This window comes from Rattus norvegicus, chromosome 1, assembly GCF_021556685.1.
Source record: "Rattus norvegicus strain SHRSP/BbbUtx chromosome 1, alternate assembly SHRSP_T2T, whole genome shotgun sequence".
Taxonomy (NCBI): Eukaryota; Metazoa; Chordata; class Mammalia; order Rodentia; family Muridae; genus Rattus; species Rattus norvegicus.
In genome coordinates, this window is record NC_141534.1 from 148719837 (window position 1) to 148735317 (window position 15481).

A 15481-nucleotide genomic window follows, 5' to 3' on the forward strand; every position below is an offset into this window, starting at 1 on the left:
AGAAAAAGGAATGAGAATTTTCATAGTCATAAAGAAGACCATGTGTGCTTTGAGCACACACCGTGGTGTGAGTCTCATCTCAGAGTGAGTCACACTGTGGTGTAAATCACACCACAGTTTTTGAGTTTCATCACAGTGTGACTCTCATCATGGTGTGAATCACAGTCTAGAGTGAGTCTCATCATCGAGGTGTGAATGCCAACATTTAGTGAGGACTTCCTTTCTCTCTTCAGCACCACCTGAGAAAGCTAGAAGGCCGCCGTCTGGACTATGATTATAAAAAGAAGCGGGTGGGTAAGATCCCCGAGGAAGAAATCAGACAAGCAGTAGAAAAGTTTGAAGAGTCAAAGGAGTTGGCCGAAAGAAGCATGTTTAATTTTTTAGAAAATGACGTAAGTATTTAAACCACACAGAAGACTTGAATGCCCACGAGTAAAAAACACAGCACATGAGCATGACTGCTGTGCGGTGGTGTTCTCAAACCTGAATTGTTAATGGACGTTTCTAGAACGTTCTGTAACTGTGGCTTCCTGCCTTACATATAGTGGTCAGCAATCCCAGACTGAAGCTTCAGTCCTTGGCGGGGCTGCTTGTCTCTGAGGTGGCCTTGTAGTGGAAGATGGCCCAGGAGAGCAGTCTCTGTGTTAAAGGCCACAGCATGTGGTTTGGAGCTGTAGGCTTGCCAAGTTTGAACAGCATGCGCTGGGGTGAAGATCTGTGTCACTGTTTATTGGGTTAGCTGAGGAGACACACTGGTCCCTGTGCCATAGAACAGGTCATCTTTCTTCTCTTTTGGGGGTGACAGCAGCCAGACTTGGAAGGGGTCTCCCTGGGGTTTTCTATGTCCTTGTGGCCTGGCATTCTCCTCCAGCGACCCTTGGTGCCTCATAGGCTAATGGCAGCATTGCTCACCACTGGCAGAACAAACTGAGGTGATCTGGTGGGAGGGGAGAAGAGCTGACAACCCTCGCTGAACATTGTTGGGTGTGTCTTTTAAGCTCTTACCTTGGCTCTCATCCATCTCCCCCAGCCCCTGCCTCCATGAAGCCAAGGCCATGGCTATACTTCAGAGTTCTGATACCTCTTGGTCACCAACTTCATGTCCACCCTTGGTCACTTGGCCTGTATGGCTGTTCCTGCTTCCTTTCATGGCTGGGAGCTATGCTTCAGAGTGGTTGATGATGGTTGGGTTTTCCTCTAGGATATCATTGTGGTTCTGGGTAAATATGATTGGATCCCTTTAATTCTTGTTAAACATAGTAGGTCTGCAAGCTGGGACACTGCCTGATGGATTTGGCAGTGCTTAGACCCAGAATTGGCTGGACTTTAGTGTCCTGGGACAGACCTGAGAGAACAACTTAAAAGGAGGAAGGTGAGCTTTGCCTCAGGGGCTGGAGGTCTCAGACCACACTAGCTGGCTTCACTGTGTCCATTATGTTGCCATGGAGCATCATGGTGGGGCAGATGCTGCCCTTAGACTGGCAGAAAGGAGATACAGGGTCGGGGCAGAGAGGGAGGGGGAGAGAGAGGGAGAGAGACAGAGAGAGAGGAACATGGGGAGAGAGAGGGAGAGAGACAGAGAGAGGGGGGCAAAGAGAGAGAGGGAGAGGGGGAGGGAGAGGAAGAGAGGGAGAGAAGGAGAGAGGGGGAGAGGGAGAGGGAGAGAACAGCCTTACTCTCCCCTGTATCCCTTTACTTTAAGCTAGGTTTTATCTTTTAAAGTTCCAGAAGTGATAAAATATTGCCATGATCTCTGGATCAAACCCTCAGTGTGACCCTTGGAGGGCATTCTATGTTCACACTGGGACACACTCGACACTGCTCCTATTGGAAACTGGTGAACGGGCTGTTACAGAAAGGCTTCCAGGAGAACATGCTAGCAGAGAGCAGAAGGATCATGGCGTCCTCCAAACACACGTGGGAGATGCTTTGTCATTGTTGGGGGGAGATTTGGGGAACTCAGCCACAGCAGACACTGGTTTGGGTTCTGTCTAATTGAGAAGTTGACAAAGGAGTCAGGTATCTGGTGTGAGCCTTCATAAGTGTGATTATTGATCTTTTGATCAACTGTGTTGGCGGTATGGCCCAGGGTCAAAGTCTCAAAATTTTACTTCCTCCTCTCTACCACCGCAGTTGATGGATGCCGGCCTCTCAATGTAGAGCCAGCGTGGCTCCACCAGAATAGCATAAAAGATGCTGACACTGAGTGAGCATCCCTCACGGGGCTACTGACCACGAGAAGCAGTTATAGGCAGAGTAAGGCATATGTTAAGGACAGGCTCCAGTCTCATCCACACAAGGAGGGAATGGAATTGGGACTTGTAAGCATCCATTCCAAGGAAATGGGTAAACAGAGGAAAGTGGCTAAGAAGGATCTGAGATGCTGTGCTCTATCCTTGGTTACTTCCTGCTTATGCTTCTGTGGCACCAGGAATTCAAAGCCTGAAATCTCACCCTCCAGGACTTGGATGGACTCACTGACTCTAACCCTTGTCTCCCACTGTCCTGGATAAGCTATAACATGAGCTTAAAAATACCAGTTGTGTGCATGGATACTTGTCCGTGTGGATGGACGCTCACCATGTGAGAGCGCTGCCTGTGGACGAAGAGGGCAGCAGATCCCCTGATGTCAGAGTTACAAAGGCTGTGAGCACCCTGTGCTTGCTCTGGGAGGACAGCAGTGCTCTGAAGTGTTAGCCGTATCTCCAGTCTCCATACAGCAGCCGTTTCACAAGCCATGTATAGAAAATGCGTCTGCCAGAGCTTTACCTGACCGGAGCTTTGAGTGAAACGAACAGACGTGGTCTTTCCTGCTCTCCACATGCAGACTATGTAACTAACTCTTCCTTGTGCTTCCTGGCTACCTGGCTATTTGTGGAAGTTTTTAGAATGGGTTCACTCCCCAAGTCTATAGTCTATAAACACTGCTTTCTCCAAAGGCAATAGAAACCTTCCAGTCTACATTCTTGTAGCTGAGGAACCAACAGGAAAGCCCAGCTGGACCCACAGTCAGGCACCCCCATACACATCCAGTTATATGTGAAATCTCAGCATAGGGACCGTCCGTGTGTGTGTGTGTGTGTGTGTGTGTGTGTGTGTGTGTGTCTGTGTGTCTGTGTGTCTGTGTGTGTGTGTGTGTGTCTGTGTGTGTGTGTCTGTGTGTGTGTGTGTGTCTGTGTGTGTGTGTGTGTGTGTGTGTGTGTGTGCGCGCGCGCACGCGTGAGTTTGTTCCACCATTCTTAAACAATGTCACTTTGATCTCTCCACCTATTCCAGGCTGATTTGGGGATGGGGGAAATAGGGAAGAATCTCCTTTAGCCCCACAGTGAAGTCTTTGCTGATTTTGTTGGGAAGAGCTAGAGGCAAGACCTGGAGGGCCTCACTTCTTGCTTGAAATCAAGCGACTCCATTGGGCAGCCATTTAAGACAGGTGTGGTTGAGTTCTCTGCATTACCATGAGCCTTAGGGGGCCAGGTTCATGATTTACTCCTCCTGTGCCAGATTGTGGCTGGCACCCAGAATGCACCTCCTTTTGGAGAAGGGGCTGCAGCAGGCCAGAGGTTGGCTCCGAGATTTCCTAGTCTTTTTCTGGGGATAACACATCACCCCCAGGTTTGACTCTTCTCCTCTAAGTCCTTACAAATTGGCATTATTAAATGTCAACCTTTGCTCTTAGAAGAAACTGGACATAATACATTTTAAAGTTTGTTCAGCCTGAAGAGGCCGAGTAGTGCCGCAGTTACTAGCTGAGATCTCCCAGGCAGAGGCTTCCCTTCATCCATGGACCAATGGAATTAATAGATTCCAGATTCCTGGGTTCTTCTCATTGGTCCAGAGAAGTATTTTCTTTAGGTTTCACTGTGTCTGTCTGTCAGGCTGTCTGGCTGCCTATTTGCCTGCCTGCCTGCCTGCCTGTCTGAACCCGTGTGTGTGTGTATGTGTGTGTGTGTGTGTGTGTGTGTGTGTGTGTGTGTGTGTGTGTGTGTGTACCTACATGTGTGGAGGCCGTAGGTTGATTTTGGGTGTCGCCCTCCATCACCCCCACACCTTACTTTTGAATTAGTTTCTCACTGAACCTAGAGCTTACCCATGTGGCTAGACTGGTTGCCCGGCAAGCCACAGGGATCCTCTGTCTCCACCTCTTCAGAGACTACAGGCACACACTGCTACAAAGTTTTCTTTCTTTTTTCCCTTTCCTTTCTATCTTTCTTTCCTTTAATGTGGAGTCCATGAATCTGAACTCAAATTCACTGGGGAAAAAAAGCATCCAGAAATCCCAGCTCCTTCGAGGAATCCAGAAGAGCGTGACCTTAAGCACGACAATGAGAAATCACTTGGATTATCACATTTGAAGCAGAAGATGGCCCTCACAGGGATCATGTGCTTCAGCTATGAGAGAGGCCAACCTCAGTGCCAATCGCACTGTGGCTCCCAGGCATCTGGATTAGGGTGTTACAGCCTGCTTCTTCCCAGCCACCATTGCTGTGGTCCTTTTTCAGAGAGTTGAGCCAGGGCCTTTTTGTAGGCTACAGTGTTTGAGCCCTGATCCTTTGGGTTAGCCCAGGTCCGTTGTCATTTGCTCAAATGACCTCCTCATGTTCAGATCTCACGTGGATGTCCCCGAGCTTTCTACAACTCCTGGGAACTCCAATCCCCTGGCTTTCAGAATCTCATTCCCAGGGCCAGAATACTCACAGCAGCCTCTGGAGCTCGCCCATCAGCTCTCGGTGGAGGAGAGGTTCTAGAATGACACGGGTGCAGAGGTGGCACAGGTTCTGGTGCAGCATTCAGTGTCTGTCGTGGGAGGCTGTTTGTTTTCTCCCCAGCCCTAAGGACCGTAGCATAGAGCTAACATGGCAGTTTGTTTCCGTGAGCCTCAAGGCAGCAGATTCCATCCCTAGGAAATGGAGACCTTGAGCGGTGCTACCCACCCTCAGAGAAGAGAACAGTGTTGTTCATTTTCTATGGCTCCTGTAACAAGTGCCCACAAGCAGCACTGTGGCTTAAAGAATATGTGTCTATTGTCTTCTGGTCTGGAGGTGGGAAATGTGACCATGGGGAGAGATGGCTGCAGGAGGCTTGAAGGAAAGAGCCTGCTTTGTCGTCCTTTGCAGCCCTGGAGAGCTCGAGGATTCCTTAGCTTTGAGGCTCCTTGCTTGGTTTCCTCTGTCTCCAAAGCAGCAGTAGGGTCTTCAGGCTCCCACTCTGCCATGGCCCTGACTTCTACTCTGATTCTGCCTCTCCTGTCTTCCTCTTAAAAATTTGGTGTGGTGTGGTGTGTGTGTGTGTGTGTGTGTGTGTGTGTGTGTACACATGTGTGTACACACAAATGTGTGTAGGACAGGGTCTCATGTAGTTCAGAATGGCCTCAAACTTGCTCTGCTATGAGGATGACCTGGGACTCTGTGCTCCGTGTCTACCTCTTAAGCACTGGGATTTCTGTCTACCTCTGGTTTAGGTAATACTGGGATTTGAACTCAGGGCTTGGAGTAGTCAGGGTCAGCATTCTACCAGCTAGGCTGCATCATCAGCCCAAAGACGGTTCATAGTTACTTTGGACTACCTAGGAAACTCTATTCTATTGCAAAATCCTTAATGTAACCTAGCTGCTGTACAAAGCACCCCTTGCTGTGCGACCTTGCATATTCCTATCTTTTTCCTACAAATGAAAACAACAGACAGCTTTTCCATTTTCAAATGTGGCCAATGCAGGGTGTGCTCTGCTTGGACAGCCTTGGGCTTTTCCAGGGCTTTTGTGTTGCTTCAGCTTGGCTCTGTCTTTCTAGGCATTTAGTTCAAGTTGAGCTCTTGGAAGCAGGAGCCGTCTCTGCTGGTTCCCAGCACAAAGCTCACATCCTAGGAGGCAGATGGGAGCTTCTGGCTCCTGACAGGGACAGAGAGAGAACCCAGTGCGGGCTTGACTTGCCTTTATGCTCCAGGCTTTCCCTGGGCACCCCTTATGTGCAGGCACCATGTGCAGTGCCATTGCTCTCTCCCAAGCTTTCAGGGGCTCTGGGACCCACTGCCTTCCCTAAGTCAGCTGTCAAGGGAAGGATTCCAGATGCACTTCCAGGTTGCGTGATCGTAGCTGTCAGAGAGAACAGTTGGTGTGACTCCCACTTCCACATGCACAGTAAGTGTGAAGTGCACGTACACGGTAGGGTCACTCACCTGGCTGCCTTTAGCCATCCTTTGAATGGCAGGCTTAGTTTAAAAATGAGGTTTAATATTGCTAAAGACAGAGAGGTCATGGCGATTTTCACGGAGCATGCAGCATGCAGGGGAGCCGGGCTCTGTTCTTAGCAGATTCTGCCATGCATGTCAGACTGTGGTGCTGGACTTGTTCAAAAGTGTTTGTAAAAGCCGAGGAGGTGAAACGTAAGAAATCCTTGGGATTTTGCAGGGGCCAGGCTGTCCTTGTTTTGTTTATTGGGTTTGGAAATGCAAGGCCAGGGCTGTTTTTCTAGCCACAGAGCATCGTAAGGCAAGTACAATGCCAGGGCTTCCTTAGTCATGCGTGTGCCCACTGCATTCCTGGCATAAGTGGGCTCCATGTATATTGTAAACACATATTGAAGATGTGTTTTTAAAAAGTGGGCAGGAAAAGTAAAGGGCAGACAACCGAAAGAGTTCTCAACAATACTCGAAAGCAAATGTCTCTGTGGAAGCTGGCAGCTTCCCAGTTGGCTCCGCAGGGCGAGACAGATGGCACAATGAGGAACAACCAGATCTTGCCTCAGATGGTTAGAATGTGATATAAGAAAAGGCTATTTGGGCGAGGCCTGGGCTGGGTGGTTTTGATTTATCTCTCTGTGGAGTTTCTGAGGTTTGGGCTGGGAATGGGTGGTTGCGGCTTGCTACAGAAGGTTCTAGAAATAAACTTATTCCTGATCTGCTGTAGTGGTTCTTCAACCCTACTGATGAAGGCTGCTCCCTGGCCCCTCTTCAAGTGCCCAGCTCTCCTGGGCCTTGCTTACAAACTGCTTAACAACAAAACCTCACAGCACTTGGGTGGAGGAGGAGGCAGTTGAAGGCCAGCCTTGGCTATGTGATGAGTATGAGGGGAATGTGGGCCTCATGGGACCCTGTCATCATCATCTCCCCAACCCCCCGCCCCCAGCGCCACTATAACCAGCCATGACTTTCAGAAACAACATCCATCTGTGGGAAAGAGGATTAATGAAGTCTCCATGGCTCGACCCTTTCAGCTGTATGTTGCAGGGAGAATGCCTTGTGGGGTGGCAACAGAAATTCAGGGACATTTATTTGCCCTGGAGCAGGCATGACGTGCCCTATGTCCCCACTTTGTCTGAGCATGGATTAGTTGACTTTGTTTTTTGGTGTGGCTTAACTGGAAAGTGCCCACAATGACATTTCCCTAAGCAAGCTCACATGCCTAGCATTGGTTTCATTTACAGTGGGGAAAGTTCTTTCCTGCCATCTTCAGATCCATGACTTTTAGAGCATTAAAAAACAAACAAACCCACTAAGGATATACTCTCATAACCTTAAAAGAGGTGTTTGGTGGAGTGACAGCAGATTCTGAATAACATCAATGGCAGTGTCTTTCCAGCCTCTGCAGCTCTGATGTGACGCTCAGGTTGTATAGCGCCAAGATGGGATGCGCTGAAATGGACCAGGGCCCAGGCAGTTGCCCGTCTGCCTGGCAGAGCTTGGCTGCTGTCACTGGCTTCCGGTTTGCTCTGGATGTCCCAAGGGCTCGGGCCTCATGGAGTAACTTTGCACTTCTGCCGCAGGTAGAGCAAGTGAGTCAGCTGGCCGTGTTTGTAGAGGCGGCGTTAGACTATCACAGGCAGTCCACCGAGATCCTGCAGGAGCTGCAGAACAAGCTAGAGCTGCGGTAAGCACCTTTGCCTTGCTCAGGCAGGGGGCTGCATGGGGCAGCACTGAAGCAGCCAGTCTGTCCCCATCCCTTTGCCCCTCCTTCCAATCCGTTTGACATTTTCTCCAGTCTGCTCTCAGGTTGGGTATGAAATGAGCCAAGATAATATATGTGTAGCTTAGAACAACAGGGCAGAATTGGTAAGGGCTGGAATGGCTTTTCTCCCTCTTTCTTTTTATTGGCATCCCCCTTTTGTGCCCCATGTGTAGAGCATACAAGCATACAAGGCTTATCTGTCTGAGAAGTCAGCTCCTGCAGCTTTCTTGCTGACCGGTTAGCTCTCCATTCACCTGATGAGGGGAGGAGTTTGTGCTCCATCCCCAGCATCTAGGGATGGGGAGAAAGCCAAGCAATACTCAGAACCTTGTAAAAGCCATGAAAAATATTACCAGACTGTGTTCATATGACAGTCAACAATATCCTTTGAGTAATAAAGAACTATTCGTCGTCTTGGGGCTTTCATGGTCAATGCAGTCCCTACTTTCTGAAAATAGGTAGCATCCTTTAAAGATATTTGATTAATATCAAATTATTGGGCTAAACCTACCCTATGTTTTGACTAGACTTAATAACAGAAAATTGTTTTACATAGGTTTATGGTAATGAATAAATTCGGAGGGATTTTGCTTCAAATAGTGTTGTAGCTCCAGAGGGAAGGCTGTTGTTCCTGAAGCATCTGCTTCTGAGGCAGGGGCTTGGATGGTTCCCTTTCCAGCAGAGAGCAAGGAAGGCAGCCTAGGGGAGTACCCAAGGGCATAATGAGGACATCTCTTTCAGATGACTTTCAACCAGAAACCCAAATACATGCTGGAAGAATTGCATGCTGGTCGTATCCCTGAGACTTTGGGCTCTGTGAAGTCAGTGTGCACAATCCCCAGCCTCATACTCCCACTGGGTCTGGTCCTCAAGGAAAGCAAAGGCCTGTGGAGGCTCTGCTATTTGGGATAGAGGTCTGACTTGGCCTCCCTTGTGTGTTACAGAATAGCTCTTGCATCCCAAGTCCCTAGGCGAGACTACATGCCAAAGCCTGTGAACACGAGTTCCACCAATGCCAACGGGGTCGAACCCAGCTCTTCGTCAAAGTTAACAGGTAAGCTAGCCATCCAAAGTGGGCCACACGCGGCCTCCAGCTCTTGCCTGTTGCTGACCCTGTTGTGGGGATGCCCTGAGAAACGAATGGACTTTCCTTGGTTGAGCGATGAGCTCACCCCCTTTCCCAATTCCAATGGTCATGTGTTCAAAATCTGAAAGACCGGGCTGGGGAGAAGTCTGTTGTGTACTAATGCTGCCATCAATGTGGCCGCTAGACTGCCCCTTGGCTGGAGAACCATAGTTGCTACGTTATCTTTTATATTTAAAAGTTTAACACCTTTTAAATCATCTTCCCAAGTGTTCTGCAGTTTTAGTTGCACGCTCTGAGCCCCTGAGATGTGCCTGGCACCATCTCCAGTACTGTACTTTAGGTTTTAAATACGATCTAGAGTAAAGTGTACTAGAAAAGATTTAGATGGCGAATATTTTCCCATGCCCTTGTGTGATTGCCAACTGTGTCTGGTCTCCTCCCTTAGGCATAGCCTCTCCTAAGGGACTGTGCATGAATATTGTCCTGTGACTGGCACATGTATTTCACATTTAACATAATAGTTAACAAAAGCAAGTTATCATTGTGCAGTTTTCTTCCCAAAATGCATTGCTCTTTCTTGTGGTTATGTCCATGTGGTGCATAGGCCTCTCCCACTGTGTTTAGCAACTTGATGGTTTTGCTTGACTCCTATTAACTGCAACAGTGCCTGCCCTTATCTGTCTCCATACGCAACTGAGCAAGACTTTCTAGAAATGAGATTTCTGAGTCAGCGTCAAAGAATTGGTGGGGTGGGGCTGGGGCTATGCTGCTGGATTTAAATGATGGTGGGTATTGCCAAGTGGCACTGCAGAATGGGTACACTATGCTGGATGTGTCAAGGATTGTACATAAAAATGGTGTTCCATATCCATTTTGACCTTTCAGAAATCACTGGATTGGTTATTTTTCTGTTTTAATTGGTCAGTGTTTGAGTCTCATCATTTGTTTTCTTGTGGAAAATTTGCCTTGCCTTTGTGATCTGTGGGAACCGTCACATACAGGTTATTGATCTTTCTAACCCCAGTCTGCCACTAACCCTCAGACTCTGGGAAGTGTTTTGTTTGTTTGCCTTAGTTTTCTTTTGAGGACATAGACACTCTTATTTGGGTGTAGCCAACTTAGTCAGTATTTTTTGTTTATGATTTGTACATTTTTGTGTCCCTCTCGGAAGTCTTTCTATGCCCAGGATTATTCTGCTATGGTTTCTACTACTTAAAAAAAATTCCTTAATATCTAGGTTAGGCCTTTGTCCGGCCACCGAGTGGCTGAACCATCTTCCATTCCTACCAGCAACATGTATGTGTCCGTCTGTCCATGTGATGCAGTGTCGGTGGTTGCTTTTATTTAAGCTACATTGATGAATGCTGTGGAGAATCACGTGCCTGGGGATGTACTGTGCATGGTTTCTGGGTGGAGCATCTTGTCGGGTCTCTCCCGTTTTATAACTGGACTATTCCTGTATCTGCCGCTGAGCTTGGCCAGTGTTCACAGAGGCTGGGCAGAAGTCCTTTGAGACGCACTTGTAGCTTTCCACGTGTTCCCTGTGTCTTATTCTTGTATTCTTTTAATGAGCTCTTCACAGACCAGGGACTTCTGTGTGTTTGGTGTGGGGTGTCGCTCACTCTCTGCCTTGGATGCTGAAGAGAATTCCCTCCCCACCCTTCTTCTGACGCCCACAGTCACATAGGTCTCTGTGCGGGTGCGAGACTTGGGCTGGCATCCATCTGCCTTGCTCCTGGGTGCTCGGGTGCTCTTGTTACATGCACAGCCAGACAAGTGAGCTCTGAGTGTTCCCCAACATTGTCACAGGACCTTTTCTTTCAATGAAAATCCCAAACTGCCAGTGTAATCTGCATCTGTCTAAATAGAAAATGGGACTTGAGAGTCACAGCTGTGAGGAACAGCAGGTCCTTCTCGACCCAGACTCAGTTCTTGCCCCTAAAGAAAACACTTCCTGTTGTGTTTTCTACTCGATTGACATTTAATCCCACAGTAAGAAGTTATTCTTGTGTTGTTTTGAGTCACTCGTGTTTTCCTCATACAGCGATGGAAAGCTTTAACTCCTTCACTTTTCCATACAGACTCTGCCCGTCCAGTTTTCTTATCACTATTTAAAATAAATGTTTTAAACTTGGCTCCCTTCACTCAGGTGTCTTAAAATGCCACCTCTCTTTCTTTTCCTGCTTTGAGCCCAGTTTCCTCTGTTTCCAACTGAAGTTAGAGCTGAACTGTTGTAGTTGGAAGCTAGGTATCAGAGAAGTCTCTCTGCCCATCTGTCTGTCCGATCCATTTTGTCTGTCTCAGTCAGTCAGTCAGTCAGTCTGTCTGTCTGTCTGTCTGTCTGTCTGTCTCTCTCTCTCTTCTCTCTCTACACACACACACACACACACACACACACACACATACACACACACACACACACACACACACACACACACACACACACACACACACACACACACACACACACACCATGGCCACATCTCTGAATTCTCATAGCTTCTTGCACCCAGGTCTGCAGTTTTGTGTCTTGGAACCAGGTCATGGTCATGTCTTCTATTTCTATGGATTTTGTTTCTTACTGTTTTCTGTTGACTTTCTAGGTTTGTTTGTTTGCGTTTCCAGGTGAATTTTAGCATTAGCTTTCTTATCTGTACAAAAAGAGCACATTCTGACTTTAATTTTGTTTGGGTCGAGTCTGCAGATCACTGTTAGGGAGTTGGTGGCCCAGTCCTACAGAATGCTCTGGTCTGCATCACGAACTGTCTGGTGTTCATTTCCTGATATCTTTCATTGTGCTCAGCAGTGTTCTGCAGCAATTACAAAAGTCCTTAAGAGAAGATTGGCTTTATTATGGCGAATGTTTTAAGGAGGTTTACAGTCCCAGTACTGTTGTGACAGAGATAGGCAGATCCCTGGAGCTCCTGGCCAGTGAGAGACCCTGTCCAAAATAAAAAGGTGGATGGCTCCAGAGGAAGCCTGAGCCTGACCTTTGTCACCAACAAGCCAGTCCATATGGGTGCGCACTCCTGCACACATGCACACACCCGCATGAACATGACCCTCCTTTGCACAAGAAACAACTTCATTCCCTCTATTTTGCTCAGATAGTCCTTGCTTTATGGATTTTGCCCTGTAGCATATTTTTGTGACATTGTCTTGTGGCTCGAAGCATGACCCATCTTGTGTGCCAAACAGAGGACATCTGTTTCACTCTTGCTGCTCTGTGCGGCAGGCCAGGTTAGACCACGTCGTCGGCCTCTGTTTCCTGGCTGGCTCTTGTCTTTTCCTGTTTGTGGGTGAGTAGGAAGTTGGGAACAGCAGTGGGGGGACGTCAGAACGCTGGGAAAGTGGGTCCCATTCCTTCCTCTTTCCTCCATTCTCACTGAGCCTTTAAACTTAAACCTAGTCACGACAACATTGATAAACGTGGTTATCTTTATTAGAAACCTTTTTATCTTCCCTCAGATTTCCCCTTTTAAATGTCTATTGTTAGTGTTAAGATTATTATTACTGGTATTTCGAGACAGCATCTCACTTATATCAGTTTGACTGCAGAATTATCCTGCAACTGAGGATAACCTTAAACTCCTGACCGTCCTGCCTCCACCTGCCAGGATGCTGGGACGACAGGCCCACGGCACTCTCTGTGGCTTTGGACTCTTCTCTGTTGTGTCTTTGCATAGCTGCTCTCTGAGGTTGTCTCACTTTGTGACCTTCTCTCTGAATTTAGGTTTCATTTATGTTGAGTTTATGCTAAAGTTTTCTTTAATTGCACTAGTTTTCTTTAGCTTCTTAACAAACCACTATGCATTTTGTGACATAAAGCTACATACATATAGGATAAAATTTCTTTATCCTATAGTTCTGGGGACCTATCTAGAGGTTGGTGTTCTTTATGGAAGCTCTAAGAGGACCCACGTCTTATCTTTTTCACTCTCTGGAGGACACATGCATTCCTTGGCTTGTGGCTCCTTGCTTCATTGTCAAAGCTAGTGACAAAGGACTTGAGATCTCCCTTGGACTCTGGCCAGGACTGCAGACCTGTGCACCATCCCAGGTTTATGTGGTCCTACAGAACGAACCCAAGGCCTTCTGCATGTTAGACAAGCATTCTACCAGCTGAGCTCTGTCCTTGGCCCCTTAACTATATTTCTAAAGATTATGTTTATAGTGTGGATGTGTATCTGTGTGTGCAGGGGTGTGCCAGGAGCCAAACCTCTCTGCCTCTCTGTTCTGTGTTATAGTGGCTGAAGTGGAACATATCCACCATGAAAATGACATCACAAATCCTCAAATAGTGTCTCTCCAAGTCCTTCCATAGCCACACTGGCTGTGCACTCTTTGTGCACTCTTTGGAGTCACCTGATTTGGTGTCTGATTTGTGACTTGCCTCCCAGATGTCACCTTGTGGCTATTTCTGTCTGGTAGCAAATAAACTCTATTGTGCCTTTTATAATTATAAGGACACTAACCTCATGAATGAGGCCCACCTTTATGAACTCATGCAGGGAAGGCTCCTAGACTCACTGGCACTAAGTTGCAGTACATGAATTTTGGGCACACTTACAGATCAATATTAAAAGCAAGATTCAAACCACAGCAAATAGAAACACACAGCAGGCGCGCCTCCCTAATACTGATGGAATCTTGCTGAACAGATGTTTCAGGGACCCTTGCCCTGACAGTGAAGGACTTTCATTGATTAGACCTTGGCTCAGTACTCCAGGGTGGGGGTATATGTATATGTGTGTGATAGAATGTGTGTGTGTATGTGCGTGTGTGTGTGTGTCTGTGTGTGATAGAATGTGTGTGTGTATGTGCGTGTGTGTGTGTGTCTGTGTGTGATAGAATGTGTGTGTATGTGCGTGTGTGTGTCTGTGTGTGATAGAATGTGTATGTGCGTGTGTGTGTCTGTGTGTGATAGAATGTGTGTGCGTGTGTGTGTGTGTGTGTGTGTGTGTGTGTGTGTGTGTGTGTCTGTGTGTGACAGATTCCTCTACTGTCCTTCATCCTGCTGGCTTCCAGGAGTTCTCCCTCAGAAATATCACATCTGAAGCTGGCCTTGAAGTTGTCATCTTAGACTTGTGCTGTGTGGCTGTCTGTAAGCTTCACTAAGCTCAGATGTTTCCAGGTGAGGCTTGTGTATCTTCCACAGGGTGAGACCATCAGAACCATGGTGAACAGGGTGAGTCCATCAGAACCATGGTGAACAGGGTGAGTCCATCAGAACCATGGTGAACAGGGTGAGTCCATCAGAACCATGGTGAATAGGGTGAGTCCATCAGAACCATGGTGAATGTCTGCCCTGTGTGCTGTCAGTAGTTAGGAATGCCCAGAGCTGTGGCCCCTCTTAGACACAGCACTTAAGACAGCTCGATGCCTTTCCTTCTTGTTAGACCCATGCTTCCCTCTCTCAGCTTTTAGAGGTTGTCTTGAGGACACTTGAAACAACAGATCCGAGAGTGAAGGAGAAATCATAAGTCACGGACACATGCCTGGGTCCCTTTGGTTTGGTCTCTGAGCAGTATATGAAACAGCGGCTGGCTTTGCCTTCTGTTCTTCGGGGCTCCTGAAGTGGCTTCCCTGACATCCAACTTTCCTCCTCTGCCCTTCCTCAGTGTCTTCCCTCACAGGCTCAGCGATCTTCTGGCTTCTTGTAAGAACTTGCCGCCTCCACTGGCCATAACTGGTGTGTGGCCTGCTTTCAAGGTTGTCATAGGTAACACTTGGACCATAATGCTTCACTGTGACCTCACAGGCATGAAGGGCTGTTACACCTACTACACATACATTCTCTCCATTGCTGCCGTCTGAGTCATTGTCTCAGGTTGCAGGTTTTATTGTGGCAATGTCAGGCTTCTGGCAACAGTTTCTACACTGGGGTAATAGTAGCCACTGTTCTCAAGAGACCCAAGAGGTGAAAGATAGAAATCTAGATGTAGTTTTCCCCTTAAAGAATTGAGCATAAGTGACTTACCTCACCTCTCCCACACCAGTGGCCAGGGCTGAGTCACAGGACCCAGCCAGCTCCAAAGGGAGGAAGAGGGTGAACTGGACATCCAGATCTACCTGTAATTCTATCACTATTGAAAGACGTGGGTTGGGTGGATAGTGTGCAGATCCCACATGTATGTTCTAGAAAGTTCCTGGAAGAACATGTCTGCCCTGTTGTTACTCACTGCCTTCTACTGGGGTCTGCAGGCTCCATTTCTGTTCAAATGTGGCACTTGGGCACAATGTCACAAGCACTGAGGGATTATACGTTAGAATCACTTAGGCATAGCAGACATTTTGGTAGATGGCCAGATAGTAAGTATGCAAGACTTATGGTCTCTGTAGGGCCATGTGGTCTCTGTAACAACTACTGAACTTTATTGTTACAGCATCCAAATGTGTCCATAGCTGAGGGAATGAGCTCAACTGGGCTCCATTCTTGCATTATTTGGCTTAGA

The 15481-nt window shown here is 47.7% G+C and overlaps 1 protein-coding gene across 24 annotated transcripts in view; it reads left to right on the forward strand.

Moving 5' to 3' along the window:
- Sh3gl3 (SH3 domain containing GRB2 like 3, endophilin A3) overlaps positions 1–15481 on the forward strand; it is a 132259-nt gene that overhangs the window by 100315 nt on the left and 16463 nt on the right. For 23 of the 24 annotated variants that reach the window (XM_087593987.1, XM_087594027.1, XM_087594086.1 and 20 more), the window contains 3 exons: positions 234–392; positions 7758–7861; positions 8884–8993. In XM_087593987.1, coding sequence (XP_087450113.1) covers positions 234–392; positions 7758–7861; positions 8884–8993 — 373 coding nt within the window. The remainder of the gene's footprint in view (positions 1–233; positions 393–7757; positions 7862–8883; positions 8994–15481) is intronic. The other variant, XM_087594009.1, reaches the window with a different exon arrangement.